The 21,099-nt window shown below is 34.7% G+C and overlaps 2 protein-coding genes across 3 annotated transcripts; one reads left to right on the top strand and one right to left on the bottom strand.

The window, feature by feature from the left end:
• The first annotated feature begins 4,135 nt into the window (after window positions 1-4,135).
• Window positions 4,136-10,697, top strand: LOC146158202 (KIF-binding protein-like). Its single transcript, XM_083384773.1, has 12 exons — window positions 4,136-4,367; window positions 4,894-4,990; window positions 5,258-5,364; window positions 5,858-6,045; window positions 6,349-6,549; window positions 6,616-6,726; window positions 7,330-7,472; window positions 7,583-7,681; window positions 7,994-8,133; window positions 9,040-9,162; window positions 9,967-10,080; window positions 10,467-10,697. Exons 1-12 carry the CDS (start codon window positions 4,168-4,170, stop codon window positions 10,666-10,668), a joined length of 1,725 nt encoding a protein of 574 aa, XP_083240899.1. The 5' UTR covers window positions 4,136-4,167; the 3' UTR covers window positions 10,669-10,697.
• Window positions 10,698-11,991: 1,294 nt separating this feature from the next.
• Window positions 11,992-20,950, bottom strand: LOC146158201 (uncharacterized). Of its 2 annotated transcripts, none has more exons than XM_083383449.1 (10): window positions 20,653-20,950; window positions 19,977-20,055; window positions 19,671-19,740; window positions 19,317-19,449; window positions 18,171-18,348; window positions 17,743-17,914; window positions 15,979-16,143; window positions 15,491-15,607; window positions 14,143-14,317; window positions 11,992-13,751 (listed from the first exon to the last, which is right to left on the bottom strand). In XM_083383449.1, the coding sequence occupies exons 1-10, from the start codon at window positions 20,907-20,909 to the stop codon at window positions 13,274-13,276; spliced, it is 1,824 nt and encodes a 607-aa protein (XP_083239575.1). In that variant the 5' UTR covers window positions 20,910-20,950; the 3' UTR covers window positions 11,992-13,273. The 2 variants fall into 2 exon arrangements, with proteins under 2 accessions (XP_083239575.1, XP_083239574.1); XM_083383448.1 differs by lacking the exon at window positions 19,317-19,449 and adding an exon at window positions 18,642-18,774.
• Window positions 20,951-21,099: the final 149 nt, after the last annotated feature.

Raw genomic sequence — 21,099 nt, 5'->3', positions numbered from 1 at the left:
ACAAAGAACGACAGCAAATTTTCGATCTCGGGCCAGCTAAATTGCAAGAGCGCCGGAATTTACGTGGCAGAGTGCAAGCATTGCCACAAGCAGTTCGTCGAAATGGCCGACAACTTCAGCGGCAGATGGAGGGGCTACAGAAACCGCTGGGGCAAGATGCCGCAACTTGCGCTGCAGAGGCACATCAACCGGTGTCACCCGGCCGACATTACCGACTGCTATGACATTACTTTTGTGGAGGGCGGCGAACTTCGCACAGTTGGCGAAAGTTTGCGTAAGAACGAGGCTATTTGGATCCGAAGACTCGAGCCCCAAATAAACTTCGCGGAATAATTTACTGTTATAAGGGCTCGCTTTGTAGCTCACTATCTTTATGTTAATGACATGTTGTATGCCGTAGGATAAAAACGTTGTAGCTGTAGCTCCATAATTATGTAAATATGTTCTAGGCCTATGTGTCGTTATATACGAAGCGACAATTGGCGTGTTATGCTATCTCTTTCGTATGACCTTTACTTCAGTTATACAATACCATTAAAACAATTTATATATTTAGTTCTGACAACGTGCTTATATAGTTTATTACAAGAATTTTTCTGATGTATTTTCTTTGTCTTAGAAACATCCTGTTAAAATAAACCTGTGCTTCATTTGTGTAAGATGAGAGACGACAATATTAGGCGTGTCCAGCCAAGCAACAAGCATCGTGCAAGTTAAACCTTGTATCTCTAAATAACACAGCACAAATGTGGTGGGCTAGTAAAGCTCAACCAGAACAAGTGACCAAACAAAAGTGGGCTAAATCTGTTGTGGGCTTGGGCTACTGCATAAGTTAGGCCTACGGATATTTCTAGGTCGATTAGGCAAATCATAACGAGGCATTTCCAGTTTCAACAAAATTTATTTTAGATTTGCATTGAGCAACATTTCATCCGTATTTTATCTTCATGAGGGTAATAGATGGCATCAACTCAAGAAATTAATCTGCGGGCTACACCTGACCTGCGGGCCGGCGTTAAATGGTGACTCTTTGGTCTAGTGCAGTGACGTTCAAACTTTTATATGTGATGATTAGGGCCCGCAAAAGTCAATAAAGTCACATTTTCTCGTCTGTCTACGAATCAAAGAATAAAGTTGTTTTTAGCACCTAGAGGGGACTGTTTCTAAAAAGTTGATAGGTTAAAATAAAGTTAAAATTTACAAAAAAGTCAAAATATTCAATAAAGTCAAAATTTGTCAAATTATGGCTTTTAACAAAGTTTTTGTGTTTCTTGAGAGTAGTTTTTGAATAAACAGCAGGAACGTTTATCGCAAATTGTACATTTTTTTATTCGTAGTTACTCTTAAGCATTTAAATAATTCTTATAAAACACTTTCTCTTCATAAACGTGGTATTTTCAAAGATCAACAGTTTGGATTTTAGGAACAGCCTACTAACATTCTGTAGGAAAAATGCCTAAGCAAGCTAAATCTAACGCCAGAAAACACGACGCACTTTTTAAATCCATAAAACACCTTGACTATAAGCAATTTCGTTCGGTTAAAATAAAGTAAAAATTTGATAAAAATAAAGTTAAAAATGTTTTTTTATGTTAAGATAAAAATGGCCCTAGTGATGATTTTTCGATGGGCTCTTAACACTTTCTGGCCGCAACTTTTTGAAAACACGTGAACGTCACAAGGATCTTTCAGCTCAGTGGTAGAGAACTGGTTTCGTGAACCAAAGGTCGTGAGTTCAAACCTCACTGGTGGAAAACTGTTGAAATGTTCACTTTCTGTTTACAATGTGTTGCATCACAGTGTTACGTCACACTCGATACGATTCACAAAATGTTACGATGCAATTTTCAACATGGTAGAATGTTACCAAGATTGTGTTTAAGCATGTATCCCAGGCCCCAGCGTTAGTTAATTTAATATAGGTATATTTAGAAGTTTTTGTGTTAGGCAGAGTTTAAGTAAAAGATAGTCCAAGTTTAAGGTATCCGCTCAACACTTTTTTTCAAGCGCAATTACCTGCCGGGAAATAAAAAAATAAAAGTAAGTATATTTCCTTAGTAAAGTAAATTTTAATGTTTTCAACTAATGTGGCAAGATGTTCGCCAAGTCATTTTACAATATATTTGTGTTACATCACAATCAAAATGTTACGTCACAATCAATGCAATTTTCAACATGGTACAATGTTACCAAGATTGTGTTTAAGCATGTATCCCAAGCCCCAGCGTTAGTTAATTTAATATAGGTATATTGAGAAGTTTTTGTGGACCCCCGATTGAGAACCACTATTATAAACTATGCTAACAAACGTGTGCAACGTTCCAAATAAAGACTTAAGTTTAACAATGCCAAATTTTGGCAGAGTTCGCAAAATATCGCGTTTGTTGTCGCAGTAAGTAGAATATAGTCCAAGTTTAATTTACCTGCCGGGAAATAAAAAAATAAAACTATAAGTACATTTCCTTCATAAAATAAAATTTTAATGTTTCCAACTAAGACTATTATGTTTAGGAACTTATTGATGCCTGTTTACGCGAAAAATTTAGGTAGAGTTCGCAAATTTACGAAGAATTGAATTTTTATTTTTAAGCCGTTTGTTAGCGATAGTGATTGAGGCCAAAGCCTAATGACTTCTTACAACGTGTTTACCCACGCAATACTTAGCAGAGTTTGCGAAATATTGCGTTTATAACAGCAGTTAACAGTAAGCATTTGTTTTTTCAATGAGGATTTTTCTGACGTTTAAAGCAGTTTAGCACCGGGATTACGTATTTGCTTAAACATGACGCTTTTAATCAAGTCTAAGCAATTGCTGCTGCAACCTAAAGTTTTACGTTTGGGAGTTATTCTCAATTGACAAACGTCACAGGTTTTCGTTACTTAAAAGATGTATTGCATGCTTAGCCAAGTGTTGTGCGCTATAGTTAACCGACATGACATTTAAAAAAATATGTTTGCATTATTTATCTCTTTTACTAAGATCTAACGAATAACCGGTAAATATTCTGTTTCACCTGGGCAACGCCGGGTATTTCGTCTAGTTCACAATAAAAAACACAAAATCAAGTTCATGTGGCGAATTTATCAAAATAATATATGCCCATGCCCACCCACAAATCATATTCCATGTATAAACAATAAAGGCAATCATACATTAAGGCAGGGGCGGGCAACTTCTCCAGTCGGCGGGCCGGATTCCTGGTCGATATATTAGTTGTACTTATATAGCCTACATGTTTTGTCGCATAAATAAAATAACTCGGCCTGTTGGAGTAATTTTGTTACAGTAGCCTACAGCGATTGCTCGATGGGGCTAGACGACATGCCATTTAAAGTATAATTAAAAATGTTAGTTGCATGTTCCGCTCTACATAAACAAACTTGGCAGGATCTGTTTCAGAAGTTTTGTTATTGTTCCACTAAAGTAAATCTTTAGTTTTATATTTGTGATACAAAATGGTGTCAAAAATTATATGTGTTGTGGTATGCGGCATTTGAAGAAAGTTTTTTTTTTATTAGTTTTTACGTACAATAGTGAAAAAGCGCCTTAAATTTAAACAAGTGGCTTTGAGGCTTTTTGTCTAGATTGTTCTTTTACGTCTGCACCCATACGTGATGATGCACGGAGTTGAGAAAGGGTTGGGGTTAGCGTTTTGGTTTGGGTGGTCGCAATTTTAAATTTAATTCCCCGAATTTTGCATAATTTCCATACGGTTTATTTCTTAAATCAATTTAAATTACTTTGTTAGAGGTGTAGTACCCTCAGAAAGTGCCTAAAGAATCATAAGACTTATTGCGAAAAAATTGCCATTGATTAGAATCCTACCACTTTTTAGAGTAATGAAGTTGAAGAAATAGATAAATATGGGGAAATAAATATAATAATAATAATAATGTTACTTGACTCAGCCTAGCCCAAATGCTAACTCACTCCTAACCGAAATAATGTTAGCAATATACACCCCTGACTAAAATGTGGTACGATTCTATACCAGCATAAATAATGAATACGCAAAGTGGTACACATATATACTATTTTAGTTACAACTCCCCTGATAAACCTATTCATTGTCTTCGTTTTTCTGTCTATGGAAGCCTTTACCTTCTTTGACATATTTTTGTTAAAGACTTTTTAGAAGTTTGTTACTGTTATTTTTAAGTAAGTTTATGAAAAAGCTTCATAATATGGAGTCTTACATCAATGAAATGGAATACGAAAATTTTAAAAAGGCAAAAGCACTGAATGAAAACACAGACGATCCTGAAACCAATCCTTACAAATCAAAATATGAGGCACGGACTATTCTTCAAGATATGAGAGACCATTTTAACAAATTAAGCGAGGACAATGAAGATGTCGCCTTAAAGTAAATCATTTTAGAGTTAAATTATAATGTTTTTTTTGCTTGCACGATGCTACGGGCTAGTCTGTATTTCCTGGCACTTTTTGTCAAGATCTAGCGTGTGCATTGGCCAATTTAAGGTAATATATAGATGTAGAATAAAGATTTTTGTACACCTGAAGGCCAGTCCGCATTCAATGACAGGTTTACCCCCAATATATGTTTAATTATAGCAGTCATAGCCGCACATTTCATGTAAAATCAACATAAAATGGGCCAAGACAAAAACGCTCATACGCGATTACGGTTTTCTGTAAAGTACTACATTTTCAGCTGTACAAATTTTACAAATAACATTATTACAGCTGCACAAACTTGGGTGGAACTGTTATTACAGCCGCGCAATTTCATGGCAAAATCGTCTCCCCCAAGTAAAATCTAAAGTTTCCAATCTGGTGGTTAGTTTAAAGACTCAAAAAAGTGACAAAATAAAGGGTCACCAAAAAGTAAGCAGTGCTATAAATTAAACCAAAATTTTTTTAAAAAACAGGTCAATAGAAGGAACACTGGAATTCTACCTTGGAGTTAATTATGTTTACACAGAGGAGGTGTCTGCTGGGGAGGAAAGACTTCAGGCTATTTTGCATGTGAGTAAATTCTGGAAGAAGCTTTTTATAAAGAGAGATAACTGTATTCATAATTAATTTGATTTTGGTTTTCATATTTGATTTTAAACTAAGTAAACTATAAACCATTTGAAAAAAATATTTGATGCAAATATTGTGGTTTGTTTAAAATTTAATCAAATTTTGGTTTTGATTTACATTTGACAAACACTATAACTCTTTTTGTTACAGTTTGTGTAAATTAATCTTTTATTACCATTTATCTATTAATGTTTTTTTTAATTGAAGTTTTTCAGTGAAGAGCTTAGTGTATCACCGAATGTTGTTTCTCTTCTAATCGCCACCCACAATGAGCTTGGAGTTTTGTGGTCAAGTCGTCAAGATGGAACTGAAAAGTATACATAGATAGTAGATATATATATGTTATTTTTTAATTTTGTACAAAAGTCTATATTTCAAACACAGTTTTTATGGATTTAAATTGTTTGAATGTTGTGTTGAACCTCCTTTGATTTAAGCACTAATAAAATTACAAAAAAAGTATTCCTAACAATGAAGTATAATTTTAACATATGATTACACTTTATTTTAAACAGACAGATTTTCCCTCAAAATGAGTATTGCATACCCAATAGCCATCACTTCATGATGTCTATTACATTGCTCATTGTTAGAAACATTTTGTTGTCTTATGATTATTTATTAATTAGTAAAATTTTGAAGTATCTGCCTTTTATGCTGTGCACAAATTTTTGTAACACAAAACTTAAAATGCAAGCTATAAGGTTTTTTTGCCATAAAAATAGCTTTACTTAAAATGAACAGTAGAAAAGTAAAAGTCTTGTTAATATATCTCAATTGGCATATTCAACTGATTTTGTTTAACAGGGCTCATAAGCACTTAACGAAAGCTGAGGATCTTTATTTTGCTTACAATAAGTCATGTGATGAGTCTCCTTTTTCGCTTGATTATTACTTTTTGGAGGAGAAACCGGAAAATATTGAAAGAAGAAAAATATTTGACATTCTTCACACACATACCCTGTATTACCTTGCACAAGTCTTCAAAAATTTAGGTTTGTCTGGTATTTGCTTCAGTGTTGCTTAATAATTCTTTTGTTAAAAACGTAAAAATAATTATTTAGTATATTTTGTTTGTATTTTAGATACCGTATTACCAGTTATGTTTTTATCTTGTTGAGAATTGGGTATTTAAAATTTTTCCATATATTTTTCATTTCAAGTTATAAATAACTGATCATATTTCAAATCATTTTACACATTATCAATGTCACATCACATTAGTTTTAATTCAGAATATATTTGGAGCACTCACTGTGGTATACATTGTTTTTTTATGTTTTTAAATTATGTTCCAGGGAAAAGTGAAGAATCCGCTATGTACTGCATGAAAACGTTACGCAGACAGCTAATTTTGGAAGTTTACAAACCAATGGAATGGGCTTTGAACTGTGCCTGTCTTTCCCAGTATTACATTGCAAGAAACAAGTTTCAAGAAGCCAAGCACTGCTTGTCCTGTGCAAACTTTATTGAGCAACAGGAGAAATATGACCCTGAAGGTTGTTTTAATCAAATATTCCATCACTCTTTCCCTGTTACTTTTTGTAAAAAATCCCTGTTTTCAGATGAAAGGTTTAGCAGGCTTGAAGAAACTCGTGCTGATATCTCTCGGTGTTGGGTCAAATACTGTGTGTGCTTGCTGGAGGAATCAAAAGGCCAGTTGTCAAATGAAATAGGTGAGTGCATGGCAAAAAAATGACCTATGAAAACGCATACCAATTCAGTCGAATTAACTGATGAGTAATGATGATATATGTGTGTATCGAAACGTCTTTATAAGATGATTTTGACTTACTAGACCTATTTGGCTTTGACATTTATTTTCAAGCTACATTACTGATCCGTGTATAGGGTACCTATTAAAATGTCAAATTGGGCGGTTTTATACATGTATCCTTGTATTGTCAATTCACAATGTACAGCTTCAGTAATGTGTAGTTTGTCTGCTGAATAAAATGCTACCAACTGCAACACATTAATTTATCAAGTCCATGTACACAATTTATATTTGGACAGTAATTTATCATAGAAAGACAATGCTAAAAATAAGAAATACCTTTCAAATTTCCAAATGTTAATAGTGTTTTGAACTTATGCACCAGAGAATGAGTTACTAAGAGACATTTATCATTGGTATATTAATTTGAGGAGGGGTGTTGGAATCCTTTATTGAACAACAGTACAATCGTAAAGCAGAGATTTTTTCCTCACCTTTTAAATTTTACTGATATTCCTGGAAAACATGTTTTTTGTTATTGTTTGCAAACTGGATTTTATAGGTGAGCTAGATGAAAATCTAAGGGTCAGACAAATCGCAAGTCAAGACGCACAGAATGATGATAAATCGTTTGAGAGATTCTCACTAGAAGTCACTTCTATTGAAGAAACTGTGTCACATGACTACACCTGTACAAGTGATCAGGTTAAACATGCCTTAAATAAATCATTCAAATTTGTGTAGGTGCTTAATTAGTAATGTATTATCTTAATAAGTTTTGTTTATACCCCAAACTGATTTATGTTGTACCACAGGCGAAGAAAGTGTTCCTTGTTGGGAAAAAACATGCAGAAAACGCATTGAAGTTTTTTGTCCTGGATGGTTTTGTTACAGACTTTGTGGAATTGCACCAGGTTTAATATAGATAATATTATTTTTTAAAGTTAACCAAATCGTAATGTTGTTGCTGAAATGTTGGTTATGTTCATTAAATGTAATTTTAGCTAAATGTGAATGTGCCCAGATTGACAAATATAACAAAAAAAAAATAAACTTAATCAAGCAAATCCTAATTTAAAAACAGTTAATCCGAAATATCCTTAACACTATATTATTAAGGTATAAGTTATTGAAAACCTATATAAGTATTTTCCAGGTGTGGTTTTCAAATTCAAAAGTCCTTTCATACATAGATGTATTTAGGGATGTTGTTTTCTGCTTTTAAGGATATCAGCCACCTATACCAGCACCTCGCCTTCTTTGAATCAAGCGGCGATATAGTTTGCCGTATGCAGAAAAGAAGAGTCGACACGCTTATTCCCGTGCTAAAGGAACTCAATCCTCAGTACTATCTGGCAGTTTGTCGGTAAGACAAAGCAAAATACATGGGTTTAATACAGAGTTTCGGGGTGCTATTCTCCCTTAAGGTAAAATTTAGAATTTAAATAAGAAATCATGTTTAAGTTGGGGTTGACATATATCATGCAAGTTATGAGCAGAGCACACTTAAAAAAACAGTTCCTTATTAATACGTCACTCACAATGCACTCTGTGTGCTCTCTGTGTTTACTACGACTGCGTATATTGTTTTCATCAAAATATCATTCAACAAAGTCTGTTACTAATATAGCGACTGAAAAGCTTAAGATGTTTCTTTTATCTTGAGTCTGTTTTTATTGTGGGGAATTGAGTTTGAATAGCGGTTAAGATTTCCATGGGATGAAAAAAAGTTGAGAACCCCTGGTTTAATGCCACGGACAAAATTATTTTGGAACAACAAAATTGCCGATGTGCAAATATTAAAAGCAAGGATTAAGATTATTTATTGACTTGAATAACATGTAGCACAAATCTTGATAAATTTTTAACAGTACTATAATTCCCCATTGGAATTGCGAAATTATTTTTCCCTACAATGAAAGCATCATCATAATCAGGGTTTTTTCAAAGGTTTGGTTTGGGTGACCGCTAAGTAGTTTTAAGAGACCGCAAGTGTTTCATTTAAATACCAAAAAATAGCCATATTTGCTTAAACGAATTATTTATTATTTTTTGGGAAACCGCTGGAGAAATTTGGGGGACCGAACAAAACATCTTAAAAAAAAACACTGATCATAATCTAATTTAAAGTAAAGTGTCTTTTGAATTGATTAACTATTTTTTTAACAAATCGGAATTGTTGTCGGGTTGATATAGGGTTATCGGTTTAAAATATTTTTATTTTTATTTATTTATTTTTTTTCAATTTGGTTATTCCTTCCGTTTTCACTAGGCAGCTTCAGTTCGAAATCGGCGAAGTTTACAATGAAATGTTGTCAGTGAAACTGGAACAATCTAGAGACCGCGAAAACACTCTGCACGCAACAAAGAAAATTATCAGTCTGTGCGAGTCGGGGTATGCGATTTTTATTGTTTGCGAAAATATCGCTAGTTAACCGTTCGTTTATTTTCCTGCTTGCCTGTGTTCTGGTTTATTTTGTACTTGTATCATACATAGCTGGATCCAAGTAGATAATTATTGAACTCTTTAAGCGCAGCATAAATGTCGGATATTTCGTTTAAATCATATAGATACGTTGGAAACCTTGGATACTTTATTGTTCTTGAGTTTTTTATTCTATGACATCAAGATATTTCCACTTCCAACCAGGGCTGCGTAGTCGGTTTAAAATAACCAGAGTCATGACTCCGGCCAATAAAATTAGTGACTCTGCAGCCAGCATATCACACATTTACGTAGCTACATTAACGTTGATATTAAGCAATTCATGGGGGGGGTGGGGCATATAATAATTTATCCACTCAAAATACATGTTTGGAAAATACTCCACCATTTGCTATTACACTTTTACAATTACAGGTTTCTGTCGTGTCAGTTTCAATATTTCGCAATGCACATGTGGCATGCGCACATTGTACTCTGTAGTTTTACGTAGCCTTGCTCTAATAGTCCCGAGTCCGACTTCAACTCCGCAGCCCTGCTTCCAGTCAGGGAAAATCAAATGTTTTTCTGAAAATAAATTTCAGGCGAAGAACATTGTCTGTTAAACACCTGGCCTGTGGTTAGGTCATTTTTACTTTATACATCGTACACCTGGCTAATGTTTATAGTTTTCTGCAGAACATTTTTTTATTTGTTATACTTTGAATTGATATTTACCTGTCTTTTTAATAATGTCTTATGATCTTTGTATCGCAGAATCACATACTTTAAAATGTTCCTTAACACCTGCAAAGTAAATGGACTGTACCCGGAGCAATTCGACTCAGACATCGAACGGCCAGCACTGTTGGCGCACTTTTATCTCGCCAGGTATGGCTTGTAAATTCAATGCACAACTTTGAGAATATGCAACTTACAAAAACAATGCTGACTTTTTAACCTTATTTTCTTGAATCCTAAAAAGGACAAACCGTGTAGAAATTAATAGTTGCACTGTATAGTGTATATATATTCCCTTTATTGGATAAAGTTTGTCTATTTCTGTGGAAACTTTATGTAATAATTTGTTGTGTGAAACCGAAAAAGGTAGCACTATTAGCGGAGCTATGTTCAACTAACGTAACATTAAAATTTGCATAACGCGATCAAATAGTGTTTTTAGTTTCAAAAACATGTATACGCATCAAAAGCACAGGCCACTTTGAAAAAAATGTGCAAAAGGTTACAAACCGCAACTGAAATCGCTTTTTTCTCAGATTTTTTTCCAAAAAGCCAGCGGCGAGCGTCGGCGACAAAGTGCGTTTTTTGAAGGATAGTTTGGATAACTACTCGTTCATAGTGAGTTACGTAACCAGGAACGAAGGCGCCGAAGAGGTGGTAAAGGTGGAACTGCAAATCTGCCGTGAAATGGTCGTCCTGCTACCACAGTCCATGGAGCAACTGCTCAGCTCTGCTTAGATCATTTTTTTAGTTTTTTTTAATGTTTTTCGGCCCAATTCGATGACACACGTGGCATAATGGTTTAACTTCAAAATTCAAATCTAGCCGACCACTGTGACTTTAATACATAATGAATTCCTCTGCAATACGAAATGACCCACGGTCCACGGTCTATAATTTGGCTTTTAATTTTTAGTAACGCTTTCTTAAAAACTTCATTTAAAATGTATTACTTTTTTTAAGCAAGTTGTCTGATCGGCAACCGCCCTAACCTGTTTGTGCAGTATTTGTTGTTTATAACGTGTATCGGATAAGTATAACCACTGTGTATTTTAATTTATTATATTAAATTTTTTCTAGATCAGTAGTTTCTTAACTTTTTTTATTAGCCATTACCAAACAAAAAAAAGTATTGGCATATATTTCCGCGTTAATTAAAACGATTAAGTGTTATATTGAAGAATTACTGATCTAGATTAATGTAAGATTTTAGTTTTAAAACTTTGTATCAGTGTAGTTGTAGAAATACAAAGTTGAAGTTCTTGAATCCAAAGGTAACAGCATTGTTGCAAAAAGTTTGTCATGTATGTAGCTCATGAGCAAAACAACACTAGCTTTACAAATTATAGTGTATTGCACTTTTTGCAACAATAAACAAGCCATAGTAGTACAATTCCATGATAAAAAGTTATTCTGACTGTACTGTAAGAGTACATATATAGTTTCCCTGGTTCAACTGTCGTTGTTATTTACACCACTATGTTAAAAAAAAATCGTACTAATTAAAGAACTTCAGATTCACTAGAAGCAAAAATTAATTCGTGGGACATAATTAAAAGCAAGCGACTTGAAACCTATAGTTTTTTGAACGACCTGAATGATAATTCCACCCAACGATTTACTCGTCAATGCAGCCAGCGATTTAGGGCATTTTTTTTTTGCATATTGGTCTCGCCGTCACTTAGTAAGAAAAAATTGACCTTGTGTGACGATTATTTAGAAACCGAACAAAAAAACATCGCAGCTGATAAGTATATTTGTGGTAACCGAGATGGCAAAAATTTCAAAGAAAACAACGCAAGCTTGAAATGGGCATACCCGAAAGCAACGAATGCAGCGAAAACGACAACATAACCAAGATTATTCGCGCTAGACTGCACCACATCAACAATAACAACATATATTATAACGCAATAGTGTTTCGACTCCCGACAAAGTTAAGATTCAAAGTAAAAACAAGTAAAATATGTGACACAATGCGACGAAAGCCAGTTAAAAATAGTTTACCAAACCAGAGTAAAAGCAACATAATTACCAGGGATTCATTGTTGTGAAAAAAAAGTGTTTTTTTTTTACATTTATTAGTTGATTAGTGAGAAACAAAATTATTCTTTCCACAAGTAGGGAGACATTAAATCTTTATCACAATATTCAATAACCGTATGTATTTAAATAAATAATTTCTCTTCAGGAACTTGTTAATATTTTTTATACATATAGGCTGGTAGCTGCAAAATCCAACGCTTACAAACGCTAGGTGAAAGACGAAAATAAATTATGGTAACTTGGTGATAAGACATATAAGTGGCAACAGGGCGAATACACTAAACCAAAGTTCAGGCAAAATTACGATACACGGATTCATTTTCAAAATTACAACACAGAAGGTAAAGCGATTCAAAATGCCATACGTCGACACGATTTTTCCAACGACACATTTTAGCACCCGGGGGCTAATATTTTAAATGTCATGCGACGAATTAAAACAGGGATAAATTCAGGAAGCGTTAAACATAAGTACGAACAGGTGGCATTATCATGTGCTAAATATATGGCAATCACACAACACTTGATATTAAATAGTCGCACAGTAAAAATCCCCCCACATATTTCTTTCAGTAAGTGTTTTCTTGTTGTCTTTTTGGTGTATATTTTTTCACCTTCCGCTAAATCTATCAAATCTCTGTTGGAGAAACCACATTGCATTGAACAACGTTAAATCACGCTTACACGTTTTGGCACTTCAATCATTATTTAAGGGCGGAAGTTATTAATAGTGTACGAGTCTTGTTAAAGATTACAAACAGGGTGGCGGAAAGGTATAACGCGAGTAGCCAGCGTACAAGGAAATTTAAATTTTTGTTCTGTGTTTGTCATTTGGGAGAAAGTTAAAACCAGTGATAATTAACAAAACGTTACCAGCTAATGGTGTTACACGTTTTATACAGGCTTCATAACTTGGCGAAAAAAAGAACATCTAAAAAAAAAACATTTTTTAATGTAATGAACGATTTGTTTACGTGGTTACTTTGGATATTATGAATTGAAAATTAAAATTTAGGTATTTGGTATGCACGCAGAAAGAAACACGTGTGCTACAATAAAACGACCTTGTATCTGAAAGTTAACAAGATTTTTGTTACATTGAAAAAATAAGCGAAACGTGAAAGAATGAAAACGAGGAATAGCAAAGAACGACAGAAGTCCGACAAGTGCCAAGTTTAAAACATACTTGGAATCCATAAAATCATACCCGGTTCATACAAACGAGGTCAAGGAAAGTGAAGACAGCCATCTTCGCATTTTCGCTCCTGTTGAAAGCGATGATGCGGTTACGGACTGTTCAGTTACGATTGAAGCCGGTCGACTGACTGATCATCTCGCTGCCCCAGTGGCTGTACAGCGGCACCGGAGGCCGAAACATGCCTTCCACAGAAGCAGCCGACTCGGATGCGCCGGGAAATAGGCTTTGCATGAAGCCGGGGATCGGCGAATCGGTGCCGCGGTTGGCGGCGTTTTCGAGCGCGAATTGCGGCGGAAGGTCGACCGGGCTCCCCCTCTGCTGCTGCTGAAGCTGCCGGTTCTGGTTTTCAGGCTGTGCGACGGGGACCTGCTGGCGAACGTACTGCTGTTCGCGCACCCAGAGCTCTACGCGATCGCGCTGTATGTTGGCGTTGGTGTCGCTGGAGCCGTAGCCTGAAGTGGAGCCGGTCGACGTTGAACCACTGATAACGGCGCTCACCATGCTGCGCTGGCTGCTGTGGTCAGATCCAGGCTGTTCTGTCGCTGCTGATTCAGCGGCGCGCAAGTTGCTGTCAAAGCTGGTTTAAAAATGTAGGGAAAGGGCTGGTCAGCGTTTGAAAGGGGTTTAAACGGAAATGTTTTGATGCGGGACTATATGTTAAGTAGCAAGTATCTTGCACTAAACCGTACCAATTGTATATATATATATTTGACAGTTATCAGAGGTAGTATTTCTCTAATAAACAGTAAAATTTAAATTAAATTGAAAAGCCGTTGCAATATTTTCACTCTATGTGGCAAGATTAAGTACTGTCTTGTGTAAAAGTGTTTAGTATCTGTTAAAATTCTGGTTGAATAATTTCACATCAGCTTTAACTCAAGTACCAACATTTAAAAAATCCACTTTTTTCCTTATTAAAAGCGAAGAGCTTGCTAACAGATCTATGCAACGAAATTAGCGCCACTCACCCCATCGGAGGCTCGCTGTCGTACTCCTGGTGTATCTGTGTCTTGACCCAGTGGCCGACCCGTTCGTTTTTCTGGTCCTCGCTAACCATTTGGCGGAGTTGGGGGATCACTTGCAGTGACTTGCTGACTGGCTTTTGAGGAGGTGGAGGCAGCTGGGACGTTGAAGTGCTTGCAACTGGTAAACAAAGCAAACACAATACATCTTGTTACTTGCTTTGATTTTAGTTACTTCTTGTTTATAATGAATGCTATCTCCATGTAGAATAGTGAGGTAATTTATTCTAGCATATTGACCAATGTTTTTAATAGGTTTGCCATTTGGAAATTTTTCACCCTACTGCAACAAATTCATTGTTCTACTTTGATGTGTAAAGTATATTTTATATTTTCTAAGAACAATAAGATAGCTTCGCTTACAAGTCACAGAGTATTTTTTTAGTTTTGGTTGGAGTGGACTGCAACAATAAAAATTATATCTGACTTTATCTAAAAAATTCCATAAAATTATTTTGATGTCATTCCCAGGAATTTTGTAAGAAATTGTCAAGAAATTGTCCCCAAAGCTCTTCTTTTCGTTATACAGATGTATTTAAAGGTGTTGCTTACAGTAGGTAGCCACTTGGTAATTTTGGGACTATTGCTTTTTTCTGGCATGGTTAATACACATTAACGGAAAAATTTAGCCTTGATTGCTAACATGGCACCGTTAAAGTTTTTTTAGTTTTGTTTAGGCAGCACCGTTTAAACATTTTTAAGCTTTGTTAATACCAATCTGGTATAAACACATCATCATTTTTAACCACTATATTAGCTGTCCTTTCTAATTTAAATTATAAAGCTGTTTATACAGCTGGTTACTGCTTACAACAGTTGCTTTTTACCTATAAAGGAAAAAGGTGACTTGTATTGATTGATGAGTGTTTTCTGGTAAAGCTAAATCAATTTTATAGAACACATCAGTCCACCATCCACTCATAAAACATTAAAGGGTGTGATTAACCTTGAGTCCACTAAAAAGCCATGAAAAATATATGTCAGTGACTTTGTGCAGACGTTTTGACTATTCATGTCACTTAACCAATGTTTAATAACATATTCTTACTAAACTACAACAAACAAAGAAGTTGATCATACATCGACTTCTCGGGCAGAAGTCAGTACTCCTATGAAAACATTATTTTAAAAAAAAAAATTTTCAAAAATACACACGTATAAAAAACAGCAATTGTGAGTTTTTGTAAAAAAGCCTAAACAACCCTAAACATTCTTGGATTTTATTACAAAAAGCATTTTCCAATTGTTGGTTATAAAGTGCCTAAACATAATTAAAAAATTTATGCTTTGTTACCGTTTTCCGTAGCATCATTAGAACAGAGGAAGTGAATGAGGTGAGGATGGTCTGAAGTGGAATCTTTTAAAATATCTTTTGATTTGTTGCCTTTGTCCACAGCAGATTTTCTTGGTGCTGAAAAATGTGTAGTACAGTAAATAAAAGCTAATAGGTTTGCCTGAAACGCAGTATTATGTATGCAACAATTGTCTTTTACAGACAAAATGCGTTGAAACAATAACATGAGAAATACCAAGTACATTGGACCACAGGAACAAAAGTTGAAAAGATTACAAAAGTTTAATTTATTTAAATATAACCATACATTTCGTTACATCTGTAACCATCATTGAAGGTAAAAATTTGGATAAATTTTGTGACAAAATTCAACGAATTTCACATGAAAAAAATTTGATACATTGTTGGCCCAGTTGGCTTTACATATTGGAAAAACATAATTTTTTACATGTATTTTTATTGTCTATGTAATTGTACTGTAAACCTACATTTGTGAGGTTTGTCATGGTTGATTGGTAGCTGCTTACTACAACCCGGCTGCTCGCTGCTCTGTGCTGTCCCATAGTGATTTGCAGGTTGCGGAAAAGGAATTTCGCTAGCATCGTACGAGAGATCCCGCTTCTCTTCTTTCACTCTTTGTATTTTTGCCATTTCTAAATATATATAGTACACAAAGTAGGTTATATATAGTGTAGTGGTAATATTTAACTAAAAAAAGTAAAAATATTAAATCAAATCTGATAATACCTACCAAGGTGTATTATTAATCTCTCTAAAACTAGAGTGGTAACTTTCTTATCCAATACCTAATTCAGAAGTATTTTAGGTATGTTAAAACATTTTCTGATTGATGGGCTATTTTAGTCAAAATTAACTAAATTTTGGTATTTGTTAGGCCTGTGTTGTTTCGTGTGTTGTATTCAGGCAGGCAGATTGTTGCCAGCCTTCTGGTGACAAACATTTTTGCCAAAAATCTTCAGATTTTTTATGCTTGTCTAAAAAATTAAATGCTGTGTTGGCTCAACTAATGTCTAAACTGCGCCATGTTTAAATGATAAACAAGGCAAATAACAAGGAAAATAGTGACCAAAGAGTCGCACCAGAGGACCAAAAATACAAACTGTCAACATGTCTGTTTTTTTACTTGAACACTGTTTTATAAATAAGCTGTTTTAAGCAAACTCATGTGCAAACATGTAGCTCGAAACCAGTTTAAATGCGTGATGCATGAAAAAAGCATTTATTCATGGCTAAACTGCCAGAACTAGTTACGCATAACAGAGATCGCCATATTGCTCTAAATAACATCATTTATAGTCCAATTTATTTGAAACAGTTTGCCACGGTTCTGAGTCACACTGTAGTATGCATCGCGCTTTTATGCTGTTTTGCCTAACACATCAACAGAAACATATCAAAGCAAAAACAATTTTTTTTTCATTTACTTAATTAAAACAGAAACTAAATATAATTTACTTTGGTAGAGAAGTATGGCCTGGTACCCCCTGGATCCGCCAATGCGAATGTTATACTTGTCTATTAAACTGGAATTACAACTAGCAGGATTGCTATTTTAAGTCAATATAGGAGTATATACAAACACTGCCAATCAAAGAAAAAACTGCAAACACACAACAACTTTATGATCGAAATTGAGTGCTTTTTAAAATAATAAATAATCTTTATATATAGCACTGCCTTTTTCCACACCAAACAATGAGCTTCACACTTCACCAACTTTTTTCAGAACAAAATCAATTCCCACCAATGACAATGTGTGTTCCTTCCTATTTGTGCTTAAAAAAATATACTAGACTATATGCGTAAACAACGATAAGTTTTTCTTGTGAAACTGATCTTCAAAACTAAAAATTTACGAAATGTCTTTACCCGCCAGTCAAAGAACATCTTACTTATGAGTTGGGGCTGCAAGCCCCTGGGGGTCCGTGAGGAAGGTTTTGAAAGGGGTCCAAAATCATCTCTTATTTTATAGGCCAAATTAACAAAAAAAATTCTGCCGCGGAACTTTGTGAATTGGGAAAATAACCTATTGTAATACAAAAACCAGAACTTAGATTTTCCCTATTCAAGAGATAACTAATCCGATTCTGGTATTTTTAACTAGTCGGTGAAGTTATAATTAAACGATTTGGGTAAAAATATGCCGCAATTTGTTTTTATGTTTTTAGTGTGCTTTGAGAACCACTGTTGTCGATGAAATAAAAAGTGTTAACAACACATTTTTGGTATACCTGTGGCCTGGGCTAAATTGAAGCTGTAGTTGGTTTCTTGAACATCGTCGGACTGAGGTTTGCCGTTAATCTTGTCGCGGAGTCGCTTCATCTGTATGAAGAAGTGGACCTTGTCCTGGGCTCTTGGGAACTGGGCACATCTGGCACTTGTAGATGGCATAACAAATATGTGCTGAAATTTAAAGAACACTACTTAAACATAAGTTCGAATGAACATAAAACAAAATAAAAAAATTCACACTATTTTTAATCAAAAGGCCTGCCTAACCTTCACTTCAACTGAAGGCTAATTTGGGCTAAATATGCAAGTTGTTGAACTAATTTTAATATTTTAATTTGCCAGTCATTCTAATTTAAAAGATTTTAAGGGCATTATAATATATAACTATATTATATGCCCACACATTTATAAAAAAAAATAAGCTTACCGTATCTGTGCCAGGAATGAGGTTAGGTTGTGTCCCGAATACAAAGTCTTTTTTCTTTTGTCCGAACATGGTTTTGCTAAATATTTCGTAGATACCCTTTCCATTAAACACAGCAATTTTTGGCTTGTATTGCGCAATTTTTTGTATCAGCTCTTTCCCACCTTCACGAATTTCTTGGCTGAAAGTTACAATTGCTTTTAAAAAGTTCCATAGAAAACACATGCAACACTACTCACTAATATAATTCATAATTTTTTATAAAAATAATGCTATTTGGAAGTAAATTTATTGTTTAGCATTTGCAAAAACAGCCATTACTGTTTATCGTTATCTAGCTAAATACAACATTTTAAATACAAGGGGTTAAGTTTTTACACATGTCTAGGTATTGTGATTGTAAACAGGTCAAAAAAATTAAATTCACGCTTTTTTTAAGTTATGAATAATTTGTTTTAATGTCAATCACAATACCTCGACAAGTCTTTCTGGGATGGAGTTGTTCGCTGTACAACAGTGGAGAAGCCAATGCCAAACTCCAACAAATCCAGATCGTTATCTGAGTTCATGTGTCTGTCTACCAGGCCAGACATGTTTATGCACTTCCCTATCGAAAAAAACTCTCAATGAACAAGTAAAAACAAGCCACAGTTTTACCACAGTAGACACTGTTACACACAAACAAAATATCCCATACACTGGTTTAAATCATGTGGAATCTTTAAAGTTTTATCAGTTCTGTGGGGTTTTTTGGTTAGATGCACGAGTTTTAAGATGTATTGTTTATTTATTGTCCCGATTAGGAAAACATTCTGATAGGTTACATTATTCAGCAAACCGAACAATGTGAATTACACCAAAGGAATATTTGTGTGTGACAGGCTACTGTGGCACTGCAAGCAACATAAATTCAAGGCATTGCTCTGTACAGAAATACCAAAATATAAATCTGGTCACTGTTTCTCATAATATGGTTCACAATTTTTAAGACCAAATCAGAACTAAAGGCATAATGACTAATCAAGAATCGCAACCGAGAAGTTCAAAAACACTGAAACAGTATACCAAAAGAACAGTATGCTGAACCCTATTATCTCATACAGAGCAATGCCAAAAAAGTGCTGCTTGCTGATCATGATCAAAATATACCTTGACAAATCCTTGCTGCCCGGGGTGGTCCTTTCAACAATATTAGTGAAGCCTATTTGGTAGTCTAGTGCCATGTAGTCTTGCATGCCAGTTAATGGCAATGGAATAAGGCCAGCTAAGTAAAGGCACTTCCCTGTTAAATGCATTACACATGGCTTGAAACAGAATCATTATGAAAATAGATTTCTTTATTTTAAATCAACTTTATTGTTTGCTAAAGAAAGTTAAAAATATATACGTTGTAAATTCATAGCATCGGACTGCATTTCTTTAACTACATGACAGCAAAATCACCAAAAATCAAGCAACGTTGGGTTTAAGTAAAATATAAGCTGAAAACACTGGGTTTCTTACAGAAATGATTTCCTGGTCCAGCATAGTGGTGTCCCTTATATGCAGCAAACAAACCAGGGTTGATTCCAATCTAAAATTAAAACAACATATCACTAGAATTAGTTCAAAATACAATAATTCACAGACAACTAAGGTGATGGTGCCCTTTAAGTCGCAAGCAAATCTCAAAGACTATTAAAAGATAAATTGAACGATTTTTTGGGAACAGAACATCATTTTAAAATGTAGGAAAAATGTTTATTTACTAAAATATATAATATATGGCTGAATTAAAAATATATATACGTTTGTATTTTTGGTATTTACAATTAAAATATCCAATCCAACTTTAATTCGGTCGGGTAGTAGTCGTTGCATTAGTTCTTCTTTTGTAACACCTTTAAATCTGTAAAAAAATTAACCATTTTATGAGTATATGAGAAAAAATGACTAGATGGTATACTGTTATGTAAAGTACAGCTGGCAAGTTGCTTGTACAGTTATTTAAGACAGAAAGACAAAAATGTATTTACAATGTCACCCAGCACCTGTCTAACCAAAATTATTTTGATAAGCTTTCTGACTTGAAAAATAACATAGGTGTGCTTAATCACCCAAAACTACTCAAATTAGTAGCTATAAGGTTTTTTTTGGCGCTGGTCTAGAATCCTACCACAGTTACGAAATCAACGCACAAAATTTGAGTTAGGGTGTCGGTTAGTGTTTGAGTGAGGGTAGGTCAAGTATTACTATATTCTTAATTTAATAATAATACTTGACCCACCCTAACCCAAACGCTAACCCGCACCCTAACCCAAATAATGTTTCGTTGTGGTAGGATTTTAGACCAGCGCCTTTTTTTTAGATAGCTATAAACATCATTTTTGATTTCTCAATGTTTTATTCTGGAAAAGTCAGAACAAAATCCTGGCATGATTTTCAAATCCAGCAGACAATTTACAGAAAAACAAACTTTCATATTTGAATTGATTCAACATCAAACCTGTCAACAGTTCTTTTTGTCTTTTTTAAGGTGTCTGTTAGTTTAGATTGCTTAAGCGGCGTCCCGTCTTCAGTTGAGGCTTCGTTTTTAAGCTTGCGAGGTCTGCCTCGCTTTTTTGTGTGTCCATTTGTTAATAAGTGAGGCTTTTGGGTTGCGGAGGTGATATCTGAATGAGCTAACACCATTGGCGCTGTGTTGCTATTATCCATCATACAAAAACTTTCGCATTGTTGTGCAAGCAGCTTTTTATCAAACATTACATGCTATTTTTAACACTGGAGAAATTGGGGCACCTGGTATCCTTTGAACATATTAGGCATTGGTTTTAAAGAAACAAATCTGCTTTAACAAAAACTGTTTTTATATGTTGACCAAAGCAGTGACAACTTGAATAAAATGATTATCACAGTGTTGCGTTACAATAAACAGGATGTTGTCCGTGCCCAA

The sequence above is a fragment of the Ascidiella aspersa genome, chromosome 3 (assembly GCF_963924565.1).
Source record: "Ascidiella aspersa chromosome 3, kaAscAspe10.2, whole genome shotgun sequence".
Taxonomy (NCBI): domain Eukaryota; kingdom Metazoa; phylum Chordata; class Ascidiacea; order Phlebobranchia; family Ascidiidae; genus Ascidiella; species Ascidiella aspersa.
This window is presented reverse-complemented; position numbering and strand designations above follow the sequence as displayed.